At 38.8% G+C, this 23,075-nt stretch overlaps 2 protein-coding genes across 2 annotated transcripts in view; one reads left to right on the forward strand and one right to left on the reverse strand.

Annotated features, from left to right (window-relative positions):
- The window catches only part of trpm5 (transient receptor potential cation channel, subfamily M, member 5), a 24,274-nt gene extending 15,177 nt beyond the window's left edge, over window positions 1-9,097 (forward strand). The window contains exons 13-26 of the mRNA XM_008405685.3: window positions 1,031-1,154; window positions 1,388-1,533; window positions 2,229-2,341; window positions 2,426-2,527; window positions 2,720-2,975; window positions 3,588-3,706; window positions 3,856-3,988; window positions 4,088-4,262; window positions 4,459-4,627; window positions 5,528-5,706; window positions 5,922-6,054; window positions 7,460-7,532; window positions 7,649-7,739; window positions 7,836-9,097. Of these exons, the coding sequence (XP_008403907.1) occupies window positions 1,031-1,154; window positions 1,388-1,533; window positions 2,229-2,341; window positions 2,426-2,527; window positions 2,720-2,975; window positions 3,588-3,706; window positions 3,856-3,988; window positions 4,088-4,262; window positions 4,459-4,627; window positions 5,528-5,706; window positions 5,922-6,054; window positions 7,460-7,532; window positions 7,649-7,739; window positions 7,836-7,981 (1,959 nt within the window). The 3' untranslated portion in view covers window positions 7,982-9,097. The remainder of the gene's footprint in view (window positions 1-1,030; window positions 1,155-1,387; window positions 1,534-2,228; window positions 2,342-2,425; window positions 2,528-2,719; window positions 2,976-3,587; window positions 3,707-3,855; window positions 3,989-4,087; window positions 4,263-4,458; window positions 4,628-5,527; window positions 5,707-5,921; window positions 6,055-7,459; window positions 7,533-7,648; window positions 7,740-7,835) is intronic.
- Window positions 8,199-23,046, reverse strand: traf6 (TNF receptor-associated factor 6). Its single transcript, XM_008405684.3, has 8 exons — window positions 22,893-23,046; window positions 14,515-14,866; window positions 14,082-14,232; window positions 13,473-13,631; window positions 12,607-12,678; window positions 12,279-12,356; window positions 11,870-12,199; window positions 8,199-10,609 (listed from the first exon to the last, which is right to left on the reverse strand). Exons 2-8 carry the CDS (start codon window positions 14,835-14,837, stop codon window positions 10,004-10,006), a joined length of 1,719 nt encoding a protein of 572 aa, XP_008403906.2. The 5' UTR covers window positions 14,838-14,866; window positions 22,893-23,046; the 3' UTR covers window positions 8,199-10,003.
- Between the last annotated feature and the right edge of the window lie 29 nt (window positions 23,047-23,075).

The raw sequence follows: 23,075 nt of genomic DNA on the forward strand, positions 1-23,075 counted from the left end.
AACACATGAACATAATACTTGAAAAGTATGGTTATAAGGGGTTGTTTAACGTCTTTGTCTCCCTTTCACTGACATTTTACGATTCCGAATAAACCACCAAACCTCTAACATATTCAAGTCCAGCAAGTCACTGGCTTCAATTTATTCCAGTAAGTGATTAAAATCACCAGACAATGATAAAACACATCTGTGTTTTCAATCAGAAAATGTAACCTGTGGTAAATTAAGTTCTCTGTAATAAATTACTTTTGGTTCTTTCAGTTCACTGAATGAACTGAAAATGAATCCTGGGAGGAATGAAAGGAAAGCCGAATGAAATGCAGATTTAATATTGAATAGCCAAACAGACTGTATTAAAGCTCTTTGGAGAACAGAAGGGGTGATTTTCTCATCCAGATAACAAGACATAGGTAGAAAATAATGGAAAAAAAATAAAATAAAAGAATAGTACAGCATTTTTTGTGAAGTGAAATTCTGGTGATCCATTTCAGTAAAACAAGCACTTGAAATGGAAGATGTGAAGCATTTCTAATCTGTCTTACTTTTCAGCAGCTAAATAGTTACTTTAACTGCAAATCCGTTATCTGTACTATTATCAGAACATGTTCTATACAGAAAGGTCACAAGTGGTACACCACCTGCAAACATGATGACAGGTTAAAGGTTCATAGATAAGTATTTGCATAATCTTCTATGGCCTTTATAAGACTAGGGCTATTCTTTGAAACTCTACTGTGGTCTTGGCCAATGGCTTTTGCTTTCAGGATCAACTAATCTGGATTTATATTAAACTATGGGAGTTATCTACTGATGTTAGACTTCTCTGAATATTTTATCCATACTTTAAAAAAATCCAGAACTATGCTTTTAAAACAGCAACTTAAAGACTACAGGGTCAATTCTACTATTTGCCTCTGAAACATAGCTGATGCAGCATGCACAGTGATTGAGATGCAAAAATAAATCCCAAATTCACTAGATGTTTCTTCCAGCCCCATTTCTTGGATCCAGCTTTCTTTTAATCCTTCAGGGCCCCGAGGCAGTTGCAGCAGCCCTGGCAGGATGTAAGATTCTGAAAGAGATGGCACGCCTGGAATCTGAGGCTGAGTCTGCACGGAGTATGAAGGAGGCCAAGTACGAGCAGTTTGCCCTTGGTGAGTTCTTAAACTGTCCGATGATAAGAGTTGACAGTGTGGTTATAGAATCCAAAGGTCAAGTAAGCATACCCCCTACCTCCAACCAGCATTGTCTTGAGAGAAGCACAAACAAATGCCATTAGAAGAGAATAAAAATCTAAATCTGAAAGGTGGAAATTGTCCAACATAAAGGATTTAATTGGTTGACACTTTACTGACTGTTCTTGTCGGGGTTTTTTTTTTTTTTTCAGATGTCTTTGGAGAGTGTTATTCCAACAGTGAAGACAGGGCCTATGCTTTGTTAGTGAGAAGAACACACTGCTGGAGTAAATCCACTGTTCTCAACTTGGCAACTGAGGCTGATGCCAAATCTTTCTTTGCCCACGATGGAGTTCAGGTAACAAGAAGATAACATTTGGCCTCCTGAGATTGGAGGCCAAGTTTTCTTACTCAGCCTGTCAGTCTGCTGCGGAACAATGTTGTGAAAACTGACATGTATATCTAGGTTACTTAGTGACATTATCATTATGGTTATTAATCAGAGCGGTGTATTCCATTAGATACTTCATACAGCACATTTTTTCTTCCCAAATTTCCCTCCAAGATATGTCCTTGTCATTAGAAAGTCATCATTGAGAGTTAATTGGTATTCAGTATCAGCAGGGAAAGTTAGCGCACAGCGAATAACATCTTTTATTTAAAGGATGCAGTTGGAATATTGTAGTCTTTTTTTACTTGGAAGCAGTTAATTATGATTCAGTACATGTGTATTATTTTAAAAATATGCAAGGCAACACTATTTTGTTAGGGTGGACATAGTCATGGCAAAGCATCAGGTGCCTCGACACATAGGAGACTAAATTCAAACTGCAGCTGTGAATCCAAACGTAAATCATATATTGTGTTTTTTTGTTTTTTTTGTTTTGTCTTTTTGGTTATATAACTCTTAATATGTGTCCTCTAAGAATGTAGTCCCAGAGCAGTATGGTGTCTAAATAGAAAGACCTATAGTGCCCCCTTGTGGTAAATACTTTTTCATTCAAGTTAATCCTTCACTGCTAGAAATAATCCTAATGACAACTCTCACCACAGGCTCTCCTCACAAAGCTTTGGTGGGGGGCGATGACGACAGACACTGCCATCTCCAAACTTGTGGTCTCTTTCTTCTTTCCACCCCTTATTTGGACCAACCTCATCATGTTTAGGTGAACAAAAATGGTATTACACAACTTTAACCATGGCAGGTATTTATTTGCTTATGTTCACTGACAGACTGGTTTGTGTTTCAGCGATGAAGAACTGGATAATCGTAATGGTAAAACGGAGTTTGTGGAGCTGGACAGCCTCGACACAGAAAAGGCTTTACTGCTAACGGATGACGATGATCCTTTGTGAGTTTGCCTTCCAAATGTTTTCACTGTAAATCATTTAATTAACTGCCAGGAAAACTAACATAGATATTTGATTAAAATAAGCTTTAATATGTTGTCTGACCTCGAATAAATAAAAATCTTTGTGTTATACACTATTGTGCATGCAGTGTGTTTGCTTCACTGTATTTATGGCATGGTCGTTTTTTCCAGGGATGCTGCACCTGGAGGACAGACATCTCAGAGCTGTGCCAGTGTTTGGTGGCGCTTCCTGCTCCGCCGCTGGCGTCGCTTCTGGAGCGCTCCTGTCACTGTGTTCTTTGGCAACGTCATCATGTACTTCGCCTTCCTCTGCCTCTTCACTTACGTTCTTCTTCTGGACTTCAAGAAACCACCCGACGGTCCTAAAGTTCCAGAAATAATGCTCTACTTCTGGGTGTTCACCTTGGTGCTGGAAGAAATTCGACAGGTGACATACCTACAGAATCACACATGGTCCCTAATTGTTCTGCTTAATATTTTCAAAGCCGTCTCAACGTAGCCCATCCTTTTTGTTTTGGGACAATTTGTCAGGAATATTCAGCTATCTTATGCAAGAACATCACACCTTTTGAGAAGGAGCAGCACTTTTATGAGATGTGCTAAAGCATTCAGTCCCGGCAAGTCAGACACATCTGAGTAGGCGATGATGTGATTTTGTTAGAGTGAGCTCATTCCCTGTAGGGAATTTGAGGACTCATGAGCCTCTCACCCCTCTGCATTTCTTTCCCTCTCTCTCTGGGAGATAGGTCAGATAAGCATGATCGCTTCTTGCCACGATCCCTTGGAGCATTGCTCCCCTGGGTGCAGCAGACCGACATAAGACACGACTTCACCACTGTTGCATTATCTGACTATGCCAAAATACATACATACATACAAACATGCATTCATACATCCAGAGATGCTAGAAATAGGAGGTATAATGGACGTGTTTGATTAATAAGCAATGCGTACATTTTTGTGGATGATGCAATAAATTAAACTGGTAAAAATCCTCCAGAAAACATGATGTTAAAGCAATAACTTTGTTCTATGACAGAGTTTCTTCACTGACGAAGAAATGAACATCCTGAAGAAGTTTAAGCTCTACGTAGAGGACAACTGGAACAAGTGTGACATGGTGGCCATCTTACTCTTTGTTGTTGGGGTTTCCTGCAGGTACAACAATAATGGAAAAATGCAAATTAAATTATGTATGGATGTTCTGTTATAATAGTTATAAAAATGTGAACTTCATCATCAGATGAAATGAGTTGATTAGGGAATGAAATACTGTATTGAACCAATGTTGGTCTTTGATTCTGCAGGATGTCGGCAGGCACTTTTGAAGCGGGACGGACAGTTCTGGCCATAGATTTTATGGTTTTTACTCTTCGTCTCATCCACATCTTTGCCATACATAAGCAACTGGGCCCCAAGATCATCATTGTGGAAAGAATGGTGATTAAGTCAAATGGTTCTACTAGGAAATAAAGTCATTCATTTAGACATTTTCCCACTAATATAGCCATTAACATGTAAAATACCCATGTCTTACAGATGAAGGATGTTTTCTTCTTCCTCTTTTTCCTGAGTGTGTGGCTAATTGCTTATGGCGTAGCTACGCAGGCTCTTCTCCACCCGAATGACCCACGGATTGACTGGGTGTTTCGTAGAGCCTTGTACCGCCCTTATCTGCACATATTTGGCCAAATTCCACTGGATGATATAGATGGTGAAGAACAAATACACTATGTTGAAAGATGTCATTTATTTCGTTTAAACATATAAATATATATTTTTCTAGTACAAAAAGATATTACAACTTAACTCATAACTGTAATATTGCAAACAAGGACGACTTGCTGACCATCTGACCAAGAGTTTCTAATTTTGCCTATTTCTTTCTTTTCTCCTGAAATGTGACCCAGTTGCCCGAATGCCAAATATTACCTGCACCGAAAACTCAGATGAGATTCTCCAGGGTCAGCTACCGCCGTGCCCCAATAAGTACGCCAACTGGCTGGTGATTCTGCTGCTAGTTATCTTCCTCCTTGTCACCAATGTGCTTCTGCTCAACCTCCTTATTGCAATGTTCAGGTCAGTCAAGTGTTTAAAATACATGCAGAAAGCTGCTGATGTCAACAACTCACATATAAAACCTATTGTTTTTTTTTTATTGTGAATTAAGAGTGCCATGCAAAAAATATTCACACCTCTGGAACATTGTGACCTTCTGAAATATCAGAATTACAAACTACCCTGTTTTTTTATTTGTGTTTCATGTGACAAATCTATGCAAGTAATTCATAGCTGGGAAGTGAAAAGAGCTTTAAACATACAAGCTAAAACATATTTATGAGTTAGACCGAGTCAAATTTCTACATTTCTAAAAATGTCTAAATGCAACTGAGAATTTGAAGAAATAATTAGAAATGGTGCTTATAGTTGCTCTCTGTCCAATCTGTCTCAGTTTGAGATATCTATCAAAAAAATTAAAAATAAAATCAGCAAATGTGTCAGTTTATACAAATACAGCTCCAAAAAATTTAATATTGTGGAAAAAAAACTTGTATATTGTCATTCATTTCAGAAAGCATAGAGCATGTTATATGCAGTCATTACACATAAAGAGAAATATCCTTAAGTTCAGTGTTATCAAAATAAAGTTCTAGAATATCCATTGAAAGATGAGTGAAAGGAAGAGACAAAGCTTGTAAAGATAAGATTTGAGTCAAATGCTGTTTCTATTTTATCATTAAGACTGAAATACAATTGCATGTCACTTTTCAGAAACATGTATATATTTCTTTCAACTTAATCAGTTTCTACTTTATGTTGGTATACCCCATTATAATACCAGAAAACTACATTGACTTTTATGGTTGTAAATTGACAAAATGTGAACATTTTCAAAACATATGAATACTTCTGCAAAGCACTATCTAAAAAAAAACCCATCAAGATAATACTTTTGACTATTTGTATCACAATTTGCAGTTACACCTTTCAAGTGGTGCAGGGTAACACAGACATCTTCTGGAAGTTCCAGAGATATAACCTGATTGTGGAATACCACAGCCGGCCTGCGCTGGCCCCACCCTTCATCATCATCAGCCACATCTCTCAGCTCATCCTCTGCATGGTTAAACGGCCCGAGTCTAAGCAAGAACATCTTGGTATGTAGGTTCTACAATCCGATTTCCATTTGGGACTTTTAAACCATTCCCAACTGCTTGTTCTTTTTGGGGCGGGGGGAGCTAATTTATAAAAAATGAAGTACTTCAAAGCACACAGTGTTGTTGCACCTTTTACCTTCAAGGGAATTCTGTTAGTTTTTTTCATTCCCTTTGCCTGCATGTGTCTGTGTGCTTGTTTTCCTGTGTGTTGGCAGAGAGGGAGCTGCCAGCAGGACTAGACCAGAGGCTCATAACATGGGAGACGGTGCAGAAAGAGAATTACCTGGCAAAAGTGGAGCGCCAGCACTGGGAGAGCAGTGAGGAGAAACTCAAGACTACCTCCTCGAAGTAATTATTTTGCAGTTTTAAGGAGCATAAATCCATGAACTCCCAATCTGTTAGATCATTAAAAGATAGCCTGTTTTCCATCTTTTTTCATTTTCAAGATCTATGTAGACTATGTCCAAAGCCAAATAATTTTAAGCTTTAATTTAATTTACCAAGTGATATTATTAGAGATGTGCCGATCAGGTTTTTTCCTGTCGATACCGATACCGATCACCCATGAGGGCCAATCACCGATACCAATCACATAATTATTATTATTATTTTTTTATCATGAACACTACCGGTTACATTATGTGGAAAAAGGAACCATGAATTCACCTTAATTTAGACAAAAACTTGTTTTTAATCAATTTTTCCAAGAAGAAATCTCAACAAAACAGGCATTGTGCAAATTGTACTGCTATTGGTAATACTATCTTTAACAGACTGATAACATATGAAGGCTCTGAAGAGGCTAAATAATGCAAAGAGCCCAAATAAAACCTCTCAACATTGCCAAAAAAATTCAAGTATAAAACTTAACATTCAAAGGCAAACACAGGTTCCATTACAATAAACAATCCAGAGTTACTGAATGAAAACTTCCTGATAGCATGGCGGCTAGCTGATTACTGCTAGTTCTGAGTGGCTGTTTCTGACTGAGCTGAGTAATTATGCAGAGCAGGGAGGAGATCGATTATTTTTTTAGAGATTATCTGTCTCATGTTAGGACAGTGAAAGTTTGAATACGTATGTAAAATGTATTTTTTAAGTTAGATGCTGCAGCGTTAAGCAGAGGTTCAGTGTGAGAGTCACTACCAGGTGGAGCAGAAGCGGCGCTTCGTCTGTGAAATATTACTACCTGTAGCGTAGCAGCGGTTCAACAGCGAGAGCAGAACCAGCGTCTTACATCGCAGCTCGGAGACTTAAATAATTTTGTGGGTTATTTGTTTAGCTTTGTGACCATCATGCTAATCCGGGTGAGTGTTTGTAGCTGTGCGCTGTTTTACCTGCCATCTGATCCTCCATGTCTTTTTTACTGCAGTGAGCCTCGATGTAGCCAAACTCCATCAAGTATGGCATTGTTTTTATGTCGTATTAGCTTTGTTGTGTTGATGCATTTTGACATGCTTCAATTTTCCGCTGCAACACGTAAACTTCCCCATTCACTCAGTGCGTTATAGTTCCACATCGCTTAGGTTTTGTTGCTGCGCGTTTGCGCAGTGTGAAGGAAAGAGGAGACCAGCTGCACAGGCAGGCTGCGAAATGAGATGCAGGTGATCGGTATCGGCAACAAGAGCCAATGATCGCCGATCACTGATCATGCACTTTTTCACGAAAATCGGCCGATTATGATCGGTGACCGATCGATCGACACACCTCTAGATATTATTATAACTAATTTAAGCTTTATGTTTTTATTCAGGGTTCAGAGTTTGCTAAAGATCGTTGGTGGTTTCAAGGATCAAGAGAGGCGACTGATATCAGTGGAAGCTCAGGTAGAGCGGCAGCATCACCTTGATGCATTGCATGGCTGCTTCTGCTGCAACTGTTTTTTAACTTATGGAAGTGCAGAGACTGGCTAATCCTCAGCTATTTCTCCATCTCTGTGTAGGTTCGATATTGTGGAGAAGTGCTGTCCTGGATGGCGGAGTGCTTTGCGCAGAGCACGCTCAAATGTGAAAAAGATGCTCCAAAAGCTCCAAGTGAGTCAAAAATCAGAGACCTGTGATGGCTAACAAAAACGACGCAGGACAATGGTGAGCGTTTATGTCCGGTTTTGTACTAACACGTCATGTCAGCATCTCTAACAGGCAGCAAGGCAGAGCGCACTGCGGACACACCTCAAAGTCACTCTGAGCAAGAAGCCAGACAAGAAGAGGAAGAACCCAAACCTGGTCACTCGGGATATGGAGCCAACAAGAAATTTCCATACATTGATGAATAATAATAGTCACAGCACTAACTTGTAACAGATACCCAGTCCAACCTTTCTTCTTATCCTCCTGGCACTTCTGTTTTTTGTTGTTTTTTTGTCTTGACGTTACAGTAGTTCATAGTGCATTTTTCTTTTAGTAGGAATTGTAAGTTCAGGTTATTTGGTTTATCCTTAGTTTTGGAGCTGCATGACAAATGAAGGGAATGAGTACATTACAAAGGCCAAATTATTGAAATGGAATAACAGTTTTATTTCAGCAAGTTGCTAAAATGCAGGAAATGACATTTTCAAAGGTGCTATTTGTGCGTCCTAAAATGCGAGTTCCTAATGATTACAGAGAGCATCATTTTAACAAGCAACAAATGACAATTTTAAGAAGCCATCCCATAATATTATAAAACTTTAAGACAGTAGCATCGTTTAGATAGTCAAATCAAATGACATTGTTTGCAAAAAAGAAAACAAAAAGTAAAGTAAGCATTTTGCTGCTCAACAAGCAGCAAAAACTTGTTAAATTTATATTTACTAATCACATTACCCAGGAATAGGTAAGAAACATCAAATATTATTTCAAAATTACATTTCTGCAGCTAAAACAGCAGAAAAAAACCCAATGGAACCCATGTTCAACCATTCTATGATGTTCCATGATTGTAAATATTTCTTTTCTCATTTCTGATTATGATTGGAAATTTTAAAGAGCACACCAGGTTTAATTTTTGCAGTGATTTTTGCAGAAAAATGTGTGATGTGAAGTCTTTATTAAAGCACAGCTTAGAGTTATAATCACTTTGTTCTTCTGAGAACTGCTGAAACATAATCACACATGCACTAATTTAAGAAGTTTTCACTGAACATCCAGTGAACTATAAACCAGGGGATGTCACTCCCCATCCGGTTTCCCAAAGCACTTAATTATTTTTTTGTGGTAGAATCTTTTATACGTTATACAGGAGCACCTTATTTGCTTCACTTTCTTCCATTTCTTCACGCCTTTTTATTTTTAAAGTGTCAATTTAGACTATGCAACTGTTTTTCCTGATGTTCTGCAGCATTTATTGTTGATAATTTCATATCAAATGTCGGAATACAAACTGTGGACTCAATAAAATAATTTTCACATTGCTCAGTGCCATTTCTACAGACTCACTGTTTTGTTTTTCTTTGAATTCTTTTGTAGTCTTTCATTTGTCCTGCATTCTGCACTTGATATATTTTCATTCAGTATGGACCAATGGATGACTTCATAAGGAAATATAAAGAGGCTTGTACTTTGAGACCTCCACACTTACTTAGATGACAACTAATTATTGATCCAACTAATTTCTTTAATTCAGTTCTTTTCCTAAGAAAGAAAAACATGTACATTTTACAATTACGGACTAAGATGCACTTTACACAGGCACATAGTATTAAGATTTATCAAGTCCACATCACAACTATGAATATGTTGAATTTTAAGATTCCTTATTTTGAGTAAAAGTCAACTATGCTCAGATTTAGAGCTGAAAGAAGTTTTTTATGCGTTTAGTTGTATCTTGTGAAAAAAAAGATCAGTTCTAACATGCCATATCACTTTCAAAGAAATCTGTTAGAGATAACCGGAGGAATAACGTTAGGTTTTGTAAAGTATTGATTAGAATCAAAGGTTAATACATATTGCGAGTAATAGTAGCTGAAATGTAAATATTAAAGCTGTGATACACAAAGTTAAAATCTGCATCAAAGCGGTAATCCACTAATTTTATTCTGTTACTTAGAAGCACATCGCTTCAAATTGTACCAAACCCACTCCCATGCCTCTAACAAACCGCAAGATTAAATCAGATCAGATTTTCAGAGGAAGACAGACGCCCTTAAAATACAATCATGAAAAGAACAAACATTCAGACATTGGAGAACAAATAAATACCAGAAAATTCACTTTGATGAATGAAAGCGAGGTTTGATTTTCTCTGGCAATACTGAAACACTGGTACTTGTGCTCTATACAACCGAAATGACACCAATCCCAAATAAAGAAGCTTGACCTTATTCTTTTGAAATCGATGCTTCAGGTCCTCTTGGCTGCACGGCCGGTCCCTCCCGATGAAACATGCTATCAAAGCGTGGTGTCACCTCGCAGCGGATTAGCAGAGTGTCATCTTTCAAAAAAGCTTTCTGACTCAGCTGCTGCAGATGCAAAAAAGTGACGTAGCCAAATCCTTTGGGATTGCGTGCAATCACAGGTTTCTGGAAGGCTTGCAGGTCTGGCTTTGTCTCCATGACCTCCATGTGATGCTGACACTCGGGTCCCTGGTCTAAGATGGCAAGCCGGATCGTTCCTTGAAAAGGCCAACTCAGCAGCCCGTCAAAAGCTCCTTGCATAGTGTGGACGAAAAGGGAGATGAAGTTGGAGCAGCGTGGGGCGTTGGGCGTCTGCAGGTGTAAGCGCAGACACAGCTTGTAGCCTGGACGGCCCGTGTAGAAGCCAGGGCTGTGCTCGACCACTGTCCGGCCTGCTTCTTGGTTGCGCAGGAGGTCAGAGAAACCTCTGAGGCGCCAGGTGAAAATGCCGTAGCAATGCTGGGCCTCCAGGTCCTTCACGGTTTCCTCCAGCGTTGCGATCTTACGCCGCAGATCATTAACATGCTCTGCCTGCCAATGACATGGAGCATAAGGTTAGTTACAACATAATAAGTAAATTAAGCAAAGTATCATAATCCATCAGTCTTAACTTTACGAAGTTATAAAGTAATCTCTTCTTTTTAAAAAACTGAAAAACCTGGCTAAAATGAGATGAAAGTCTTCATGTGAATGTAGATAGCAACAGGTGACACAACTCCGTCTTGAGCATTTATTAGCAAAAAGGTTGCTTTTCATTTAAATCACTGACCAATCCTCATCTAAATCCTAATTTTTCATACATGAAATCTAAGGCCCCGCCCACACAGAGAGGTGCACTTGCAATAGGTTTTCGACTTCCAGGCTGAGTCCCCACAGATTCTCTTGAGAGACCAGAAACAATAACTTTTGAAACCAGGTTCCAGGGTGGATAAATTTCAAAACCCCAGTTTCATGTTTTAAGTTTTTATATAACTGAACCTTTAAAATTCCTCACATTTATTGAATACATAAATAATATACCTAGAATTGGAAAAGCAAAAAAACAACAGAAAAGAAAAATGTAGCTCTCTCTCTCCCTCTCATGCAGCTTTCTCTCATAAATAAATGTGGTGACGGTCTGTTTTTGTTCTCTGTCACCATTACAGCTCCGCCTATTGTCCCAGCATACCTACTACATCATTTTCTGTGGCGTTGCAACCTGTTTTGTGGCCACACATTTTTTCTAAATCACTTAGAAATATTATACCGTGCTTATATCTGTCCATTCAGGGCCTAAGATTTGGCACACATATTTTGTTTATTACAAGAATATAACTCAATACTACAAAATGAGTGAGCGGTGACATAAAATAAATATATTGCGAGGGAGCTCATGTAAAGCCATATTCGCAGAGATCTAATATGATCTCTGTTAAAGTGATATAATTAATATATTTTTGGCTCCCAGAAGGAACCAACAATGTTCCGCTGACCTACATGCAAAATTTACGAAGTAAAGTCAAACATAAGCCTGCATAACATGCAGGCAGAAGTAATGTGAGGGCTAGACAGAGAGAAATATACCAGCATTTCTACAATAAGAGACTGAAATTAACATGTCATTAGGTGTAGCAAATATGACTGAAAAAACACACTCACATTTATTCAGAATTATTGATATGAAGATCATCTAGCTCATAAAAAAAAACATTTCAGTGGTTTGCTGTTTGGACTGATAATGTGATTTTAATCAGTGGAGATATTTTACAGAAATCATAATGAGCTCGCTCAGAGCACTTGGTAAGCTCTTACTTGTGCGTCTTTCAGTATGATGAGCTCACGCAACTGGTGATCCTGCTTCACCAATCGCCCATCCATCTCTCTGATCCTCTGCATCTCCTCGCTGGGCTGAGTTGCGGCTGAGCTGATGCTGCAGCTTGCAGCTCCTCTGAGCCCGCCGCAGGCTGCCGCTGGTGCTGGTGCAGCAGCGCCAATATCCTCGGCCAAAATGGACGGCCCTGGAGTTCTGAGAGGTTTGGGCGACGTGCCATTGAGGCTTAGGCTACGCAAGAACTCCGCCATGTAATGCATGTGCATCTGTGTGAACTCTTGCATGTGCTGAGCCAGGTCATGTCGCTGCATCTGTAAAGTAAAAGCAGTTTGTGGTCAGACACACTTAGAGACACATCTGTTCAATTGTGTAACAAAACAAATCACATACCCTTTCCTTACAGCCAAACATGCTAAAGTTACAGGCAATGGGGGCTTTTGGGCAATCTATATCACAATGGGATTCCATCTGAAAAACATAACATGAATCATGGTTATTTAACAAAAACAGCATTAAATGTGTAAATAAAAAGTATAACAATGCACCACGAACTTTAGCTTTTACAAGAGAACCAACATATTGTAATTCAATTGTATGTGTGTATTGACAACATGAGGAACAGTTCCCTAAAGCTTGAGCAAAGGGGAAGCTGTTAGTTGTAAGTAAGCCTAACAGCTTACGGCTCATTTCCTGCACCAGACACAACTGTGACTCTCACCTGGTCTCTGATCAGATCCATCTCACAGTACTGGCACCTCACACTGGCAAACGGGCACTGCTGCTCATGTAGCTAAGAGACAAACCAGAATGAGATTAAAAGACCAATCCTTGTCATCCTCAGTACAGTAATAAATAGGTATGAGTCAGTTACTGGTATACTGGTAGGTTTTACAATCATTTATCTATGTTATCCAAACTTATACAGTAAATGCAACTTTATTAACAGTTTCACCCGTATGTAATTTTAGCATTAATGTAATGTTTCTGAATTATCAGTGTAAAATGGGAGATGTGTAAAGATTCTTTTTTTTTGTAGATTTTTCTTTTATTTTCTGAGCAATTTAAAACATGATCATAAAACATTTTCAAATGAACAATCCAGTTTTTTAGAACAGCATCTCTCTCAGCACTAAGTGAAATACCAAATTATGTACAAACTGCATTAATAAAAAAAAATTAATACACAACTGCCTTAACCATTGTGAACCTTTATGGATTATAGATTTATATATATATAAATAAATAAAGAAAGAAATATTAATGTACAGAACTTGTTTGCAGTAGTGTTTGAGAGTGAAAATCTGTTTACACAAGCACAAAATAATTACAAGCAAAAACGGAAGAATTGCAAAAGCTATAATGATGTGTAGAATATGCAATTGAAAATTGCTACTAGATTGAAGTGGTGCTTAACCTGTATTTGCTTAGATTCACAAATAAAAAATAAGAAATAAGAAAATGTTATTGAGGACAAAGTTTGCTTATAAAACCTTTTATGATTTGCCTTTTTTAAATATATATATTTTTTTCTTTCTTATAGCTATATTTCACCCAATCTCATGCCTAGCAGTGCGGCAGCAGTACCTCTTTATCCTCAAAAACAAAGGATGCCACACAGTCTGGGCAAGACATTGGCCTTCTGTGGCACTCAACAGCTTTGTGCTCCTCTAGGTAGCTCTTCCTTACAGGCTGCTGGCACTGTGGACAAGGCACAGTGGCAAACTGACACACAGCCAAATGATTCTGGAAGGAAAAGCAAAGTAAATGAGTTAACTTAATTACATGGCTAGCTTTACTCAATTCAATTTACTCCAAGTCACTTAAGGTAAAAATAAGATGGGACAGAAATAAATCTGTTACTTAAAGTAGACAGGATATAAAATTCAATGTAGCACATGGATCAGAAATCTTTTAATGTAATTTAAGCAGAGGGAACACTAGCAAAAAATAATGACTGCAGAATGCAACAAGACTGAACACTATTAGCAGAAACAGAACAATCACAGAGAGTATGTGGTTGCTGCTAAGTCTTTGCAACCTAAGTATATTTTTTCATCTTGTAGCTGCATCCAAATATCTTTAAACATACAAATCAATGTCCTTTCACAAAAAAAAGGCTTGATGGAATTGTCATATTTATTCTGTTGAACGAACTGCATCATAAATTAGTTTTTCTTCCATTAAACTTCTAACCTCTAAATGTCGGAGCTCCATTTTGTCAGTGCAGCCAGTGTTTGGACAACGAACAGTTAGCGATAGAATCTCTCTTTTGGCAAAATTATCAGGAAACAGTTGGTCTTCTGACAGCATTTCATTGTCCACAGGGCACCGCTGTCCTGTATCACTGTTTTGCAAGAGGAAGAGTAGCAATTAATTAGGCAGGGCATTAACATAATCTGCATCCACATGGGGCTTTATATTTGGGCAGGAAAACAATTGAAATGTTTCATTATATTCACAAAAGTGAAGCGTATTATTAGGACTAGGGAATTTACAGATGACTTTGCTGCTAATAAGAAATAAACAACAATCCTTCAAGAATAAACCATTTTATTTTACATTAACAATTTGGTTAAATCCCCTTTCAGTTATTTGGTGCAGTCTAAAATACAAGACAATAACTTACCGAATAGACTTCTCAATGCAGCTCTTGCAGAATCGGTGACCACACCGTGTTTGGATGGCATTCCTTAAGGCCATCAGGCAGATTGGGCACTCGTACTTACTCTCGAGGGGTGGGTCAAATTCCACATCATAACCCTGAAGTGGGGCAGAGGTCTGAAGACTACTAGATGAGCTGTTCATTAAGGTGCCAGGACTCTCCGATGGGCTTAAAAGGGATTCCCTTTCTTTTTCCTGCATTAACAAGGCACATCCAGATAGCGATCCAACTGCTCCGTCATAGCTGTCCTCCTCCAAACTCCCCTTATTGCTTTCACAGCAAGCCATCTGTACAGTGTTTGAGTGCCAAATCAAAGCTAGAAGACAAAAATGAATATTTTTTTTATTAAATTGAAATAATTGCTCATTACACTGACTGTGGAGGATCCTCCATCTTTTCCTAAGTGTTAGTATTTAAGTGTTTCATATAATATATTTAGAATTTCACTTTTTCTTTGGTGGTGGTTATTGCATTAGGTTGTTTACTAATTTGGGTGCACACTGTTGGTAAACGCCTTATGTTTATTTAAGATCATTAATATTTTGTTTTGCTGAGTTTAAGGACTGGCTGGCAGAAGGGGGTTGGCTCAAAAGAAAACCAGGAAGTGGAACAATCCATCAGGCTGCTGGAAGCAGGGGACTTGATGTGAAACAATCTGCCTCTCTCCACTAATAGCATAGCCTTTCTCCACTAATGGCATAATTGCTAAAACCTTTTTGGTATTAGGTTATTTTGGTTTTTATAGTTGTGATAAAGTTAAAATGTTTTAGTTTAAATTAGTCATTTATGTTTATACATTATTTGTCTTTGTCTCCTTCCCTACCCCTCCTCGTTTGTGTAGGCTAGCCTGTTTGTATAAATTCCCCTGTGTGTTCATTGGTAAGTCAGTCTTTTGGTTTGTTATCTTGAGTTATGTTGCCTCAGTTGATTTCTTTGGGCCCATTTGTTATATTTTTTAGATTTGTTGTTGAACCTTTTTGTTAAGATATTCTTTGGAAAAAATAAATAGAAAATATTTTTTTATATATGCCTTTGTCCTTTTGTTTTACTGGTCGGACCGTCACAGTTGGTGTCAGAAGTGGGATCCACCAGTTAAGGACAAAGGTATATTCACAATTTTTTTTTGGAACCAAAAGGAAGAAGAAAAAGACCTAAACCCTGAAAGGAGCCAGAAGTGGTAAAGGCAAGTCGACTCCATCAGACAAGGAAGCGCAAATGGAGCATGAGGAGTGTGGTGCAACTTGTGAAGCTTGTGAAGAGGATGAAGAGGGGAGAGAGCCAACCATATCAGACTTGGCAGGGATCCTTCAGGCCCACATCGGACAGCAGAAAGCTCGAGAGGAAGAGATGGCACGTCAAGATCACAGGTTTAAGGCTTTCCAACATCAGTTCACTTTATTTCAAGAGGAGTTTCAGGCCAAGTCTTCTGAGCATCTGAGGCCTTTTGTGCAAGAACACACCCCTTCCTCTGCAGGCTTGAGGCCTCATGATGTGGATAGTTCACCACCAGAACCTGCACTGTCTGCTGTTACGCCAGGTGACTCGGTTTCTACACATTTTTATAAAGAACCAAAAATGCAAAAGCTAAGTGAAGATGATGACATCGAGCATTTCCTTACAACTTTTGAGAGGATAGCAGGTGCTTGTAGATGGCCAAAAAGCGACTGGGCATTTAATTTGATTCCACTCTTAACTGGTAAAGCCAGGAGTGCATATGTACATGTGTGGATGAATCAATGAACTATGATAATGTTAAAGCTGCTATTTTACAGAAATATGAAATTAACACCGAGACTTATCATCAGAGTTTCCGCTCTCTTCATGTGGAGCCAAATGAGTCCGCCAAGGAGCTCTATATGAAACTTAAAGAACTGTATGGCAAATGGGTTCAGCCCCGAGGTAAGACTGTTGAAGAGATGCATGACGTCAAAAGATGCAGCAGAGGCGGTTTCCCTGGCGGATGCCTTTGGAAGACCCAATCATGGGCTTTTAGAGCTGGAAAAAGGGAGTTTATGCCGATTCCAGGTAACACCAGTCGTCATACTGGTGTCATACTGGAAATGTGAGTAAGCAATCTGGAAAAGAAAAATGTTTTTCCCCCAGTCAAACAAAACCTGTGAAAAAACGTATCTGCTATTTATGTGGGCAGGAGGGCCAAACAAAGCCTATGTGTCCTCAAAATCCTGGTACTCAGAGAGAACCATGTATTAAACAGACAAAACCAGCCACTGATGAAGACTACTGTGGAAATACAGATGGGCAGAAGGTCAAAGCTGATTGACACAGGAAGTACCCAGTCACTGGTACACCGCAGGTATGTCCCACCACATAGTATTTGCACCTCTGAAACAATACCCATCTGCTGTGTTCATGGGGATGAAAAACAATATCCCACAGCAAACATTTACATGAGAGTGCAAGGACATGTTTACCTGTTAAATGTGGGTGTCATGGATGAATTACCTTTTCCTGTTGTCCTAGGAAATTATCTTCCAGTTCTCACTGACCTAATAAATGCTTCTAAAATGTGCAATTTTAGAAGATCTCTGGTGAAGATGAGCCCAGCTTAAAAGCCTTGCCATTCTATGAGGCTGAGATTGAAGGGTGTCGTACTAAAGATCGTAAGTCTCGTGCACAACGCAAGCAAGAAAAATTCAAACATACCACAGCCTCTCCTGTGTTACCTGAACCTGAGGTACAGCTAGACTTCAAAATTCCTGATAATATTAGTGAGCTGCAGCACCAGGATAGAAGTCTGGCTGACCTTATGAAGAAAGTTGAAGAAGGTGAAACTGCAGAGGAATTTTACATGCAAAATGGCAACCTCTATAGGAGACATGGAGAATTACAGCAGCTTGTGTTACCCAGAAAAGTCAGAAAAACAGTATTGACTTTGGGCCATTCATTTCCCTGGGCTGGCCACCTGGGGAAACATAAAACGATAGCCCGAATCCAACGGTGTTTCTACTGGCCTGGATTACACAAAGATGTTGCCAGTTTTTGCAGGAGTTGTCCTCAGTGTCAAAAAACATCCACCAGATTTGCAGCGAGAGCTCCTCTTCAGCCTGTTCCTATTAGAAATACACCATTTGAACGTTTGCGCGTGGATGTTGTGGGTCCAGTGGAGAAGAGCAAATCAGGTAACCAATTTATGTTGGTTATCACTGATTATGCCACAAAGTATCCAGAAGTGTTCCCTCTGAAATCTGTTAAGGCTAAGACTGTTGCCTTTTGCCTGGTTCAGTTTTTTTTCACGAGTGGGGTTTCCCAAAGAAATACTGACTGATCAAGGGACAAATTTTATGTCCAAACTACTGAAGGATATGTATAAACTGATTGGCATTAGGGGACTGAGAACCACCCCATATCACACGCAAACTGATGGACTCACAGAGAGGTTTAATCAGACTCTTAAGAACATGCTTCGGAAGTTCATCAATGAAGTTGGGTCTGATTGGGATCAGTGGCTCCCTCGCCTCTTGTTTGCATATCGGGAGGTACCCCAAGCCTCTACTGGGTTTTCCCAGGTCCACTGGCTCTTTTAAAGGAAAGGTGGGAGGGGGAAAAACCTGCAAAAGAACCTGTTAATACAATTTTTTATGTCCTCCAGATGAGAGAGAAGTTGGAAAAGATGACCTCATTAGCTCAGGAACATATGCATGTCTCACAACAGAAGCAAAAAACCTGGTATGATCAAACTGCTCATGTAAGGAGTTTTGAACCAGGTCAAAAGGTATTGGTACTGCTACCTACTGATGACAGCAAGTTTTTGGCTCAGTGGCAAGGTCCATACAAGATTGTTCAAAAACTGGGTCCTACCACCTACAAGATCTGTACTCCAGATCAAAGACGCAGTACTAAAGTTCTTCACATTAACCTGCTAAAGGAATGGGTATCAAGACCTGAGGGGAAGCAAGATGTATTTTTTTTATCAGAAGTGTATCAGATGAGGAGGTGGAGGAACAATACCTGCCTCTACCATCAGCTTCTGCTCTTGACCTGAGTCATCTCTCCCCAGAACAGCAGTTGCAAGTGAGAGCCCTTTGTAACATCAATGTGTTTCAAGATAATCCTGGACGTACTGATTATATTGAACATGATATTCATCTGAAAGAGGATGCAGTTGTGAAACGACGGAGCTACAGAATCCCTGAGCGTCTCCTTGGCCCTTTAAAAGAAGAGATTGAATTGATGCTTTCTCTGGGCATCATTGAGACTTCTCACAGTGACTGGTGTAATCCTATTGTCCTTGTACCAAAAAAGGACGGCACCATGAGGTTCTGTATAGACTTCCGCTATTTGAACTCTGTTTCAAAGTTTGACTCGTATCCAACTCCTCGCATCGATGATTTGATTTGCTGTCTTGGAAAAGCAAAATATCTTACCACCATTGATCTCTCTAAAGGTTATTGGCAGGTTCCCCTTACCACCAGGTCTCGTGAGCTGACAGCTTTCCGGACACCTTGGGGCCTCCATCAGTTCACCGTCATGCCTTTTGGGCTTCATGGAGCACCTGCAACCTTCCAGAGACTTATGGATAAGGTACTGGGAGGTCTTTCAAATTTTGCATCTGCTTATTTAGATGATATTGTCATCTACAGTAACAGTTGGGAGGACCATATGCAACATCTTAAGGCTGTTTTTGAGTCTCTTCATGCTGCAGGTCTGACTGTTAATGCAGCTAAATGCACCCTGGCCAAGAAGGAAGTGCAATATCTTGGACATATTATTGGCAATGGAGTCATCAAACCTCAGATCCAGAAGGTTCAAGCAATTCAGTCATGTCCTCTGCCACAGACCAGGACACAGCTAAAATCCTTCCTTGGAATGTCGGGTTGGTACCATAAGTTCATTCCTAACTTTTCTGCCAGAGCTGCTGTGCTTACAGATATGACCAGTCCCAAGAAACCTAATCAGCTTCAGTGGTCAGAAGAAGCAGAGAGAGCTTTTAAGGACATCCAAGGTGCCTTGAGTGGACCTCCAACATTACACTGCCCTGACTTTGACCAGCCATTTATTTTGCAAACTGATGCATCAGGACGTGGGCTGGGTGCAGTGCTGCTTCAAGGGCCACCAGGGGGACGTCATCCAATTGCTTTTATAAGCAGAAAGCTCTACCCAAGGGAAACTCGATACTCCACTATAGAAAAGGAGTGCCTAGCTGTGAAGTGGGCCTTGGATTCACTCAAATATTATCTGTTGGGGACACGATTCGTCCTAGAAATGGATCACAAGGCTCTGAAGTGGCTTGAAAGAATGAAAGACTCAAACAGCAGAATAACTCGCTGGTACCTGGCGATGCAACCGTTCCAGTTTGATGTTCATCACATCCCTGGGAAGCTGAACTCCACTGCTGACTACCTGTCACGCTGGCCCATGGAGTTTCCAGAAGAGGGGGAGTGTGTGGAGGATCCTCCATCTTTTCCTAAGTGTTAGTATTTAAGTGTTTCATATAATATATTTAGAATTTCACTTTTTCTTTGGTGGTGGTTATTGCATTAGGTTGTTTACTAATTTGGGTGCACACTGTTGGTAAACGCCTTATGTTTATTTAAGATCATTAATATTTTGTTTTGCTGAGTTTAAGGACTGGCTGGCAGAAGGGGGTTGGCTCAAAAGAAAACCAGGAAGTGGAACAATCCATCAGGCTGCTGGAAGCAGGGGACTTGATGTGAAACAATCTGCCTCTCTCCACTAATAGCATAGCCTTTCTCCACTAATGGCATAATTGCTAAAACCTTTTTGGTATTAGGTTATTTTGGTTTTTATAGTTGTGATAAAGTTAAAATGTTTTAGTTTAAATTAGTCATTTATGTTTATACATTATTTGTCTTTGTCTCCTTCCCTACCCCTCCTCGTTTGTGTAGGCTAGCCTGTTTGTATAAATTCCCCTGTGTGTTCATTGGTAAGTCAGTCTTTTGGTTTGTTATCTTGAGTTATGTTGCCTCAGTTGATTTCTTTTGGGCCCATTTTGTTATATTTTTTAGATTTGTTGTTGAACCTTTTTGTTAAGATATTCTTTGGAAAAAATAAATAGAAAATATTTTTTTATATATGCCTTTGTCCTTTTGTTTTACTGGTCGGACCGTCACACTGACAGAAAAAACTTTTCAGAAGTGAAGTTTTTATTTTATGACAGTTGAAATTATTTTTCAGTTCAACAGTTAAGTTATATGGTGCCAGCTCGCAACAAACACAAAAGCCAATTCAATCCAATTATACAAATATGTTGATCATTTGATTCAATGATCCAGCATTTGAAAGAATTATTAATTTCTGTAAAAATGGATGGTATACTGTTATTCAAACAGCATACCATCCACTATACTGTTTGGATGGTACAGTAAGGACTATCCAAAGACAAAGAAAAAAATAATTAATACAGTATATCAATCTATACATTATCAGGTTAAAAACATCTACATGCCTCATGTCCTTTTTAAACGCCCATTTTAACTTTCTCACATCAGCATAGCAACACTTTAACTTCCTCCATTAATTCAGCCAAAAATAGCCAAAATAAGCCAAAATAACGAAAGCCAACATTTATATACATCCCTGCTTTTGATTTAAGTAACCTTTCTTAACAAGCAGTTTGCCTGTTTTCCACACAGCTGTGTTATTATTATGTGCAAAGGTATATGACTTCATATTAAAGACTGTGGTGGTTTTAGAAATAAACAAAAAAACGAACACATTTCATCCCTTTTTGCCAATGAAAATCTCTCCACAAGGCTCAACAAGGCAGAATATTAAAAAACTGAACGCAAAAATGTGTGGTTCTGTGCTTGGCAACCTAGAACTTTAAATGGCTGTCAAAAAAGTTAATCGGTTTACTTTTAACTGATGTGAAAAAACAAATCTTTGTTCATTTTATTAAACTTATGAATTTGTATTATACAGAACTAGCTTACAATTAAACTGCTTGTCTCATTCTTTCTCAGAATGAAGAATTGCTGCAAAGTTACGGTAACAGATAATTTATGCCAACAATCATCCGATGTCAGCACATGCTTGCCAAGAAGGAGATATTGCTGCAAAGTCAATGACTAATAGCAATTGGCCAAGGTTACTTTGATAATCTCTTACCAATTGCCATAATAAGTAGAATTTGAATGCAAAGTACTCTAGGAAGGACTGTTTAGAAATAGGATGCATTTGTCCAGTGGAGTTTTGAGAATACACGTGTTGTGAAATCAGAAATCACTCCAAACACTGTCCTCCTCTCCTATTGTACCATATCTGGAGTGTTGAGTAGAAATCACCCACTCTCCATAAAACAGCACTTAAACCGTTAACTATAAAACTGCAAAAAAAAAAAAAAAAAAAAGAGCAATGAGCATGGTTAACAATGTTGGTTTTTGTGAACATACAAATATAAAATTTTAAAAATCAAATACCCAAAGGTTTGTTGATCTGCTCAAATACAAAACTACACAAATAATGCACAAAATAAGACACAACCTGCTGCTTGTAAATGCACAGAAAACGTTTTCAGTGGCAGCTATGACCACAGAATAAAATATAATCTTGAAATTTTTAGCGTTATAACAACAATGAAAATATTTACATTCTATGTGTAGAGTGAAAATGTGGATTAGTCTCAGTGGAGAAATGCAGGGATGTCCAAAAATGTACTAACTTAAAAGATTCAAAGCTAATTAACTGAAACGGTGTTTAGGCAATAATGGTTTGACATTTTTATAGGTCTTAGGCATTTGTATTTGATGTACATCATGCATATTAGACTTACTCCTCGTTAGTAAATCTAACGAGGAGTTAGACTTACTTACTATCTTAGGCTTTAAGATAATGGAGACTTGAATACATCACTATAGTAGAGTTGTATTCGTGTTCTTTTACTCTTTTATCTTCCAGTCATGTTCGAAATAAATCAAGCTAAAACAAATGGTGCGTTATAAACAAGTGTAAATTAACTGTATTTTACAACTGTGTTATTGTCACTAGTTGATCAATCAATGTACATTTATTTGCTGCCAGTCGGTTATCACTAATATACACATGAATCGTGCCTTAATCTACTCACCTGTGAATTCTAATTGATTTTTTTAATAAGGAGGCTTTAGAAACTACATCGTATGGCTAAAGTTATAATTTGATTCCAACTTACAGCTAAGTTAGAAATGTTTATTAGCTGTTGTGACCTAGCCTGCTAGCAAAGTTATTCAACGTCAAACCCATTTCTCAAGACATAACCTTATGCTCACAAAAGTTAGCAATTGTTTCACCTGACAGTCATGCCTCTAGATGCGGAACTGCAACCCCGAATCTAGCGGCACTAAGAAGAGACTAAAATAAAGATAAATTACACTTATACTGACCTAGACTGTAGAGAGCACACACCCGTGCGCCTTCTGGTGCAGTAGAAATGACTTTGTATCGGTGAAAGCCCGGGTTTTATCTCCGAAATTTAGCCACCTTTGCCTTGAAAAGCCCCGAACATTTAGTTTCAGATTTCCTGTTTTTCTTTTCCTACGTCATCAAAGATGACTCCAGCTGCTAGA

The sequence above is a fragment of the Poecilia reticulata genome, chromosome 3, assembly GCF_904066995.2.
Source record: "Poecilia reticulata chromosome 3, P_reticulata-male-v2, whole genome shotgun sequence".
In the NCBI taxonomy this organism is placed as follows: Eukaryota; Metazoa; Chordata; class Actinopteri; order Cyprinodontiformes; family Poeciliidae; genus Poecilia; species Poecilia reticulata.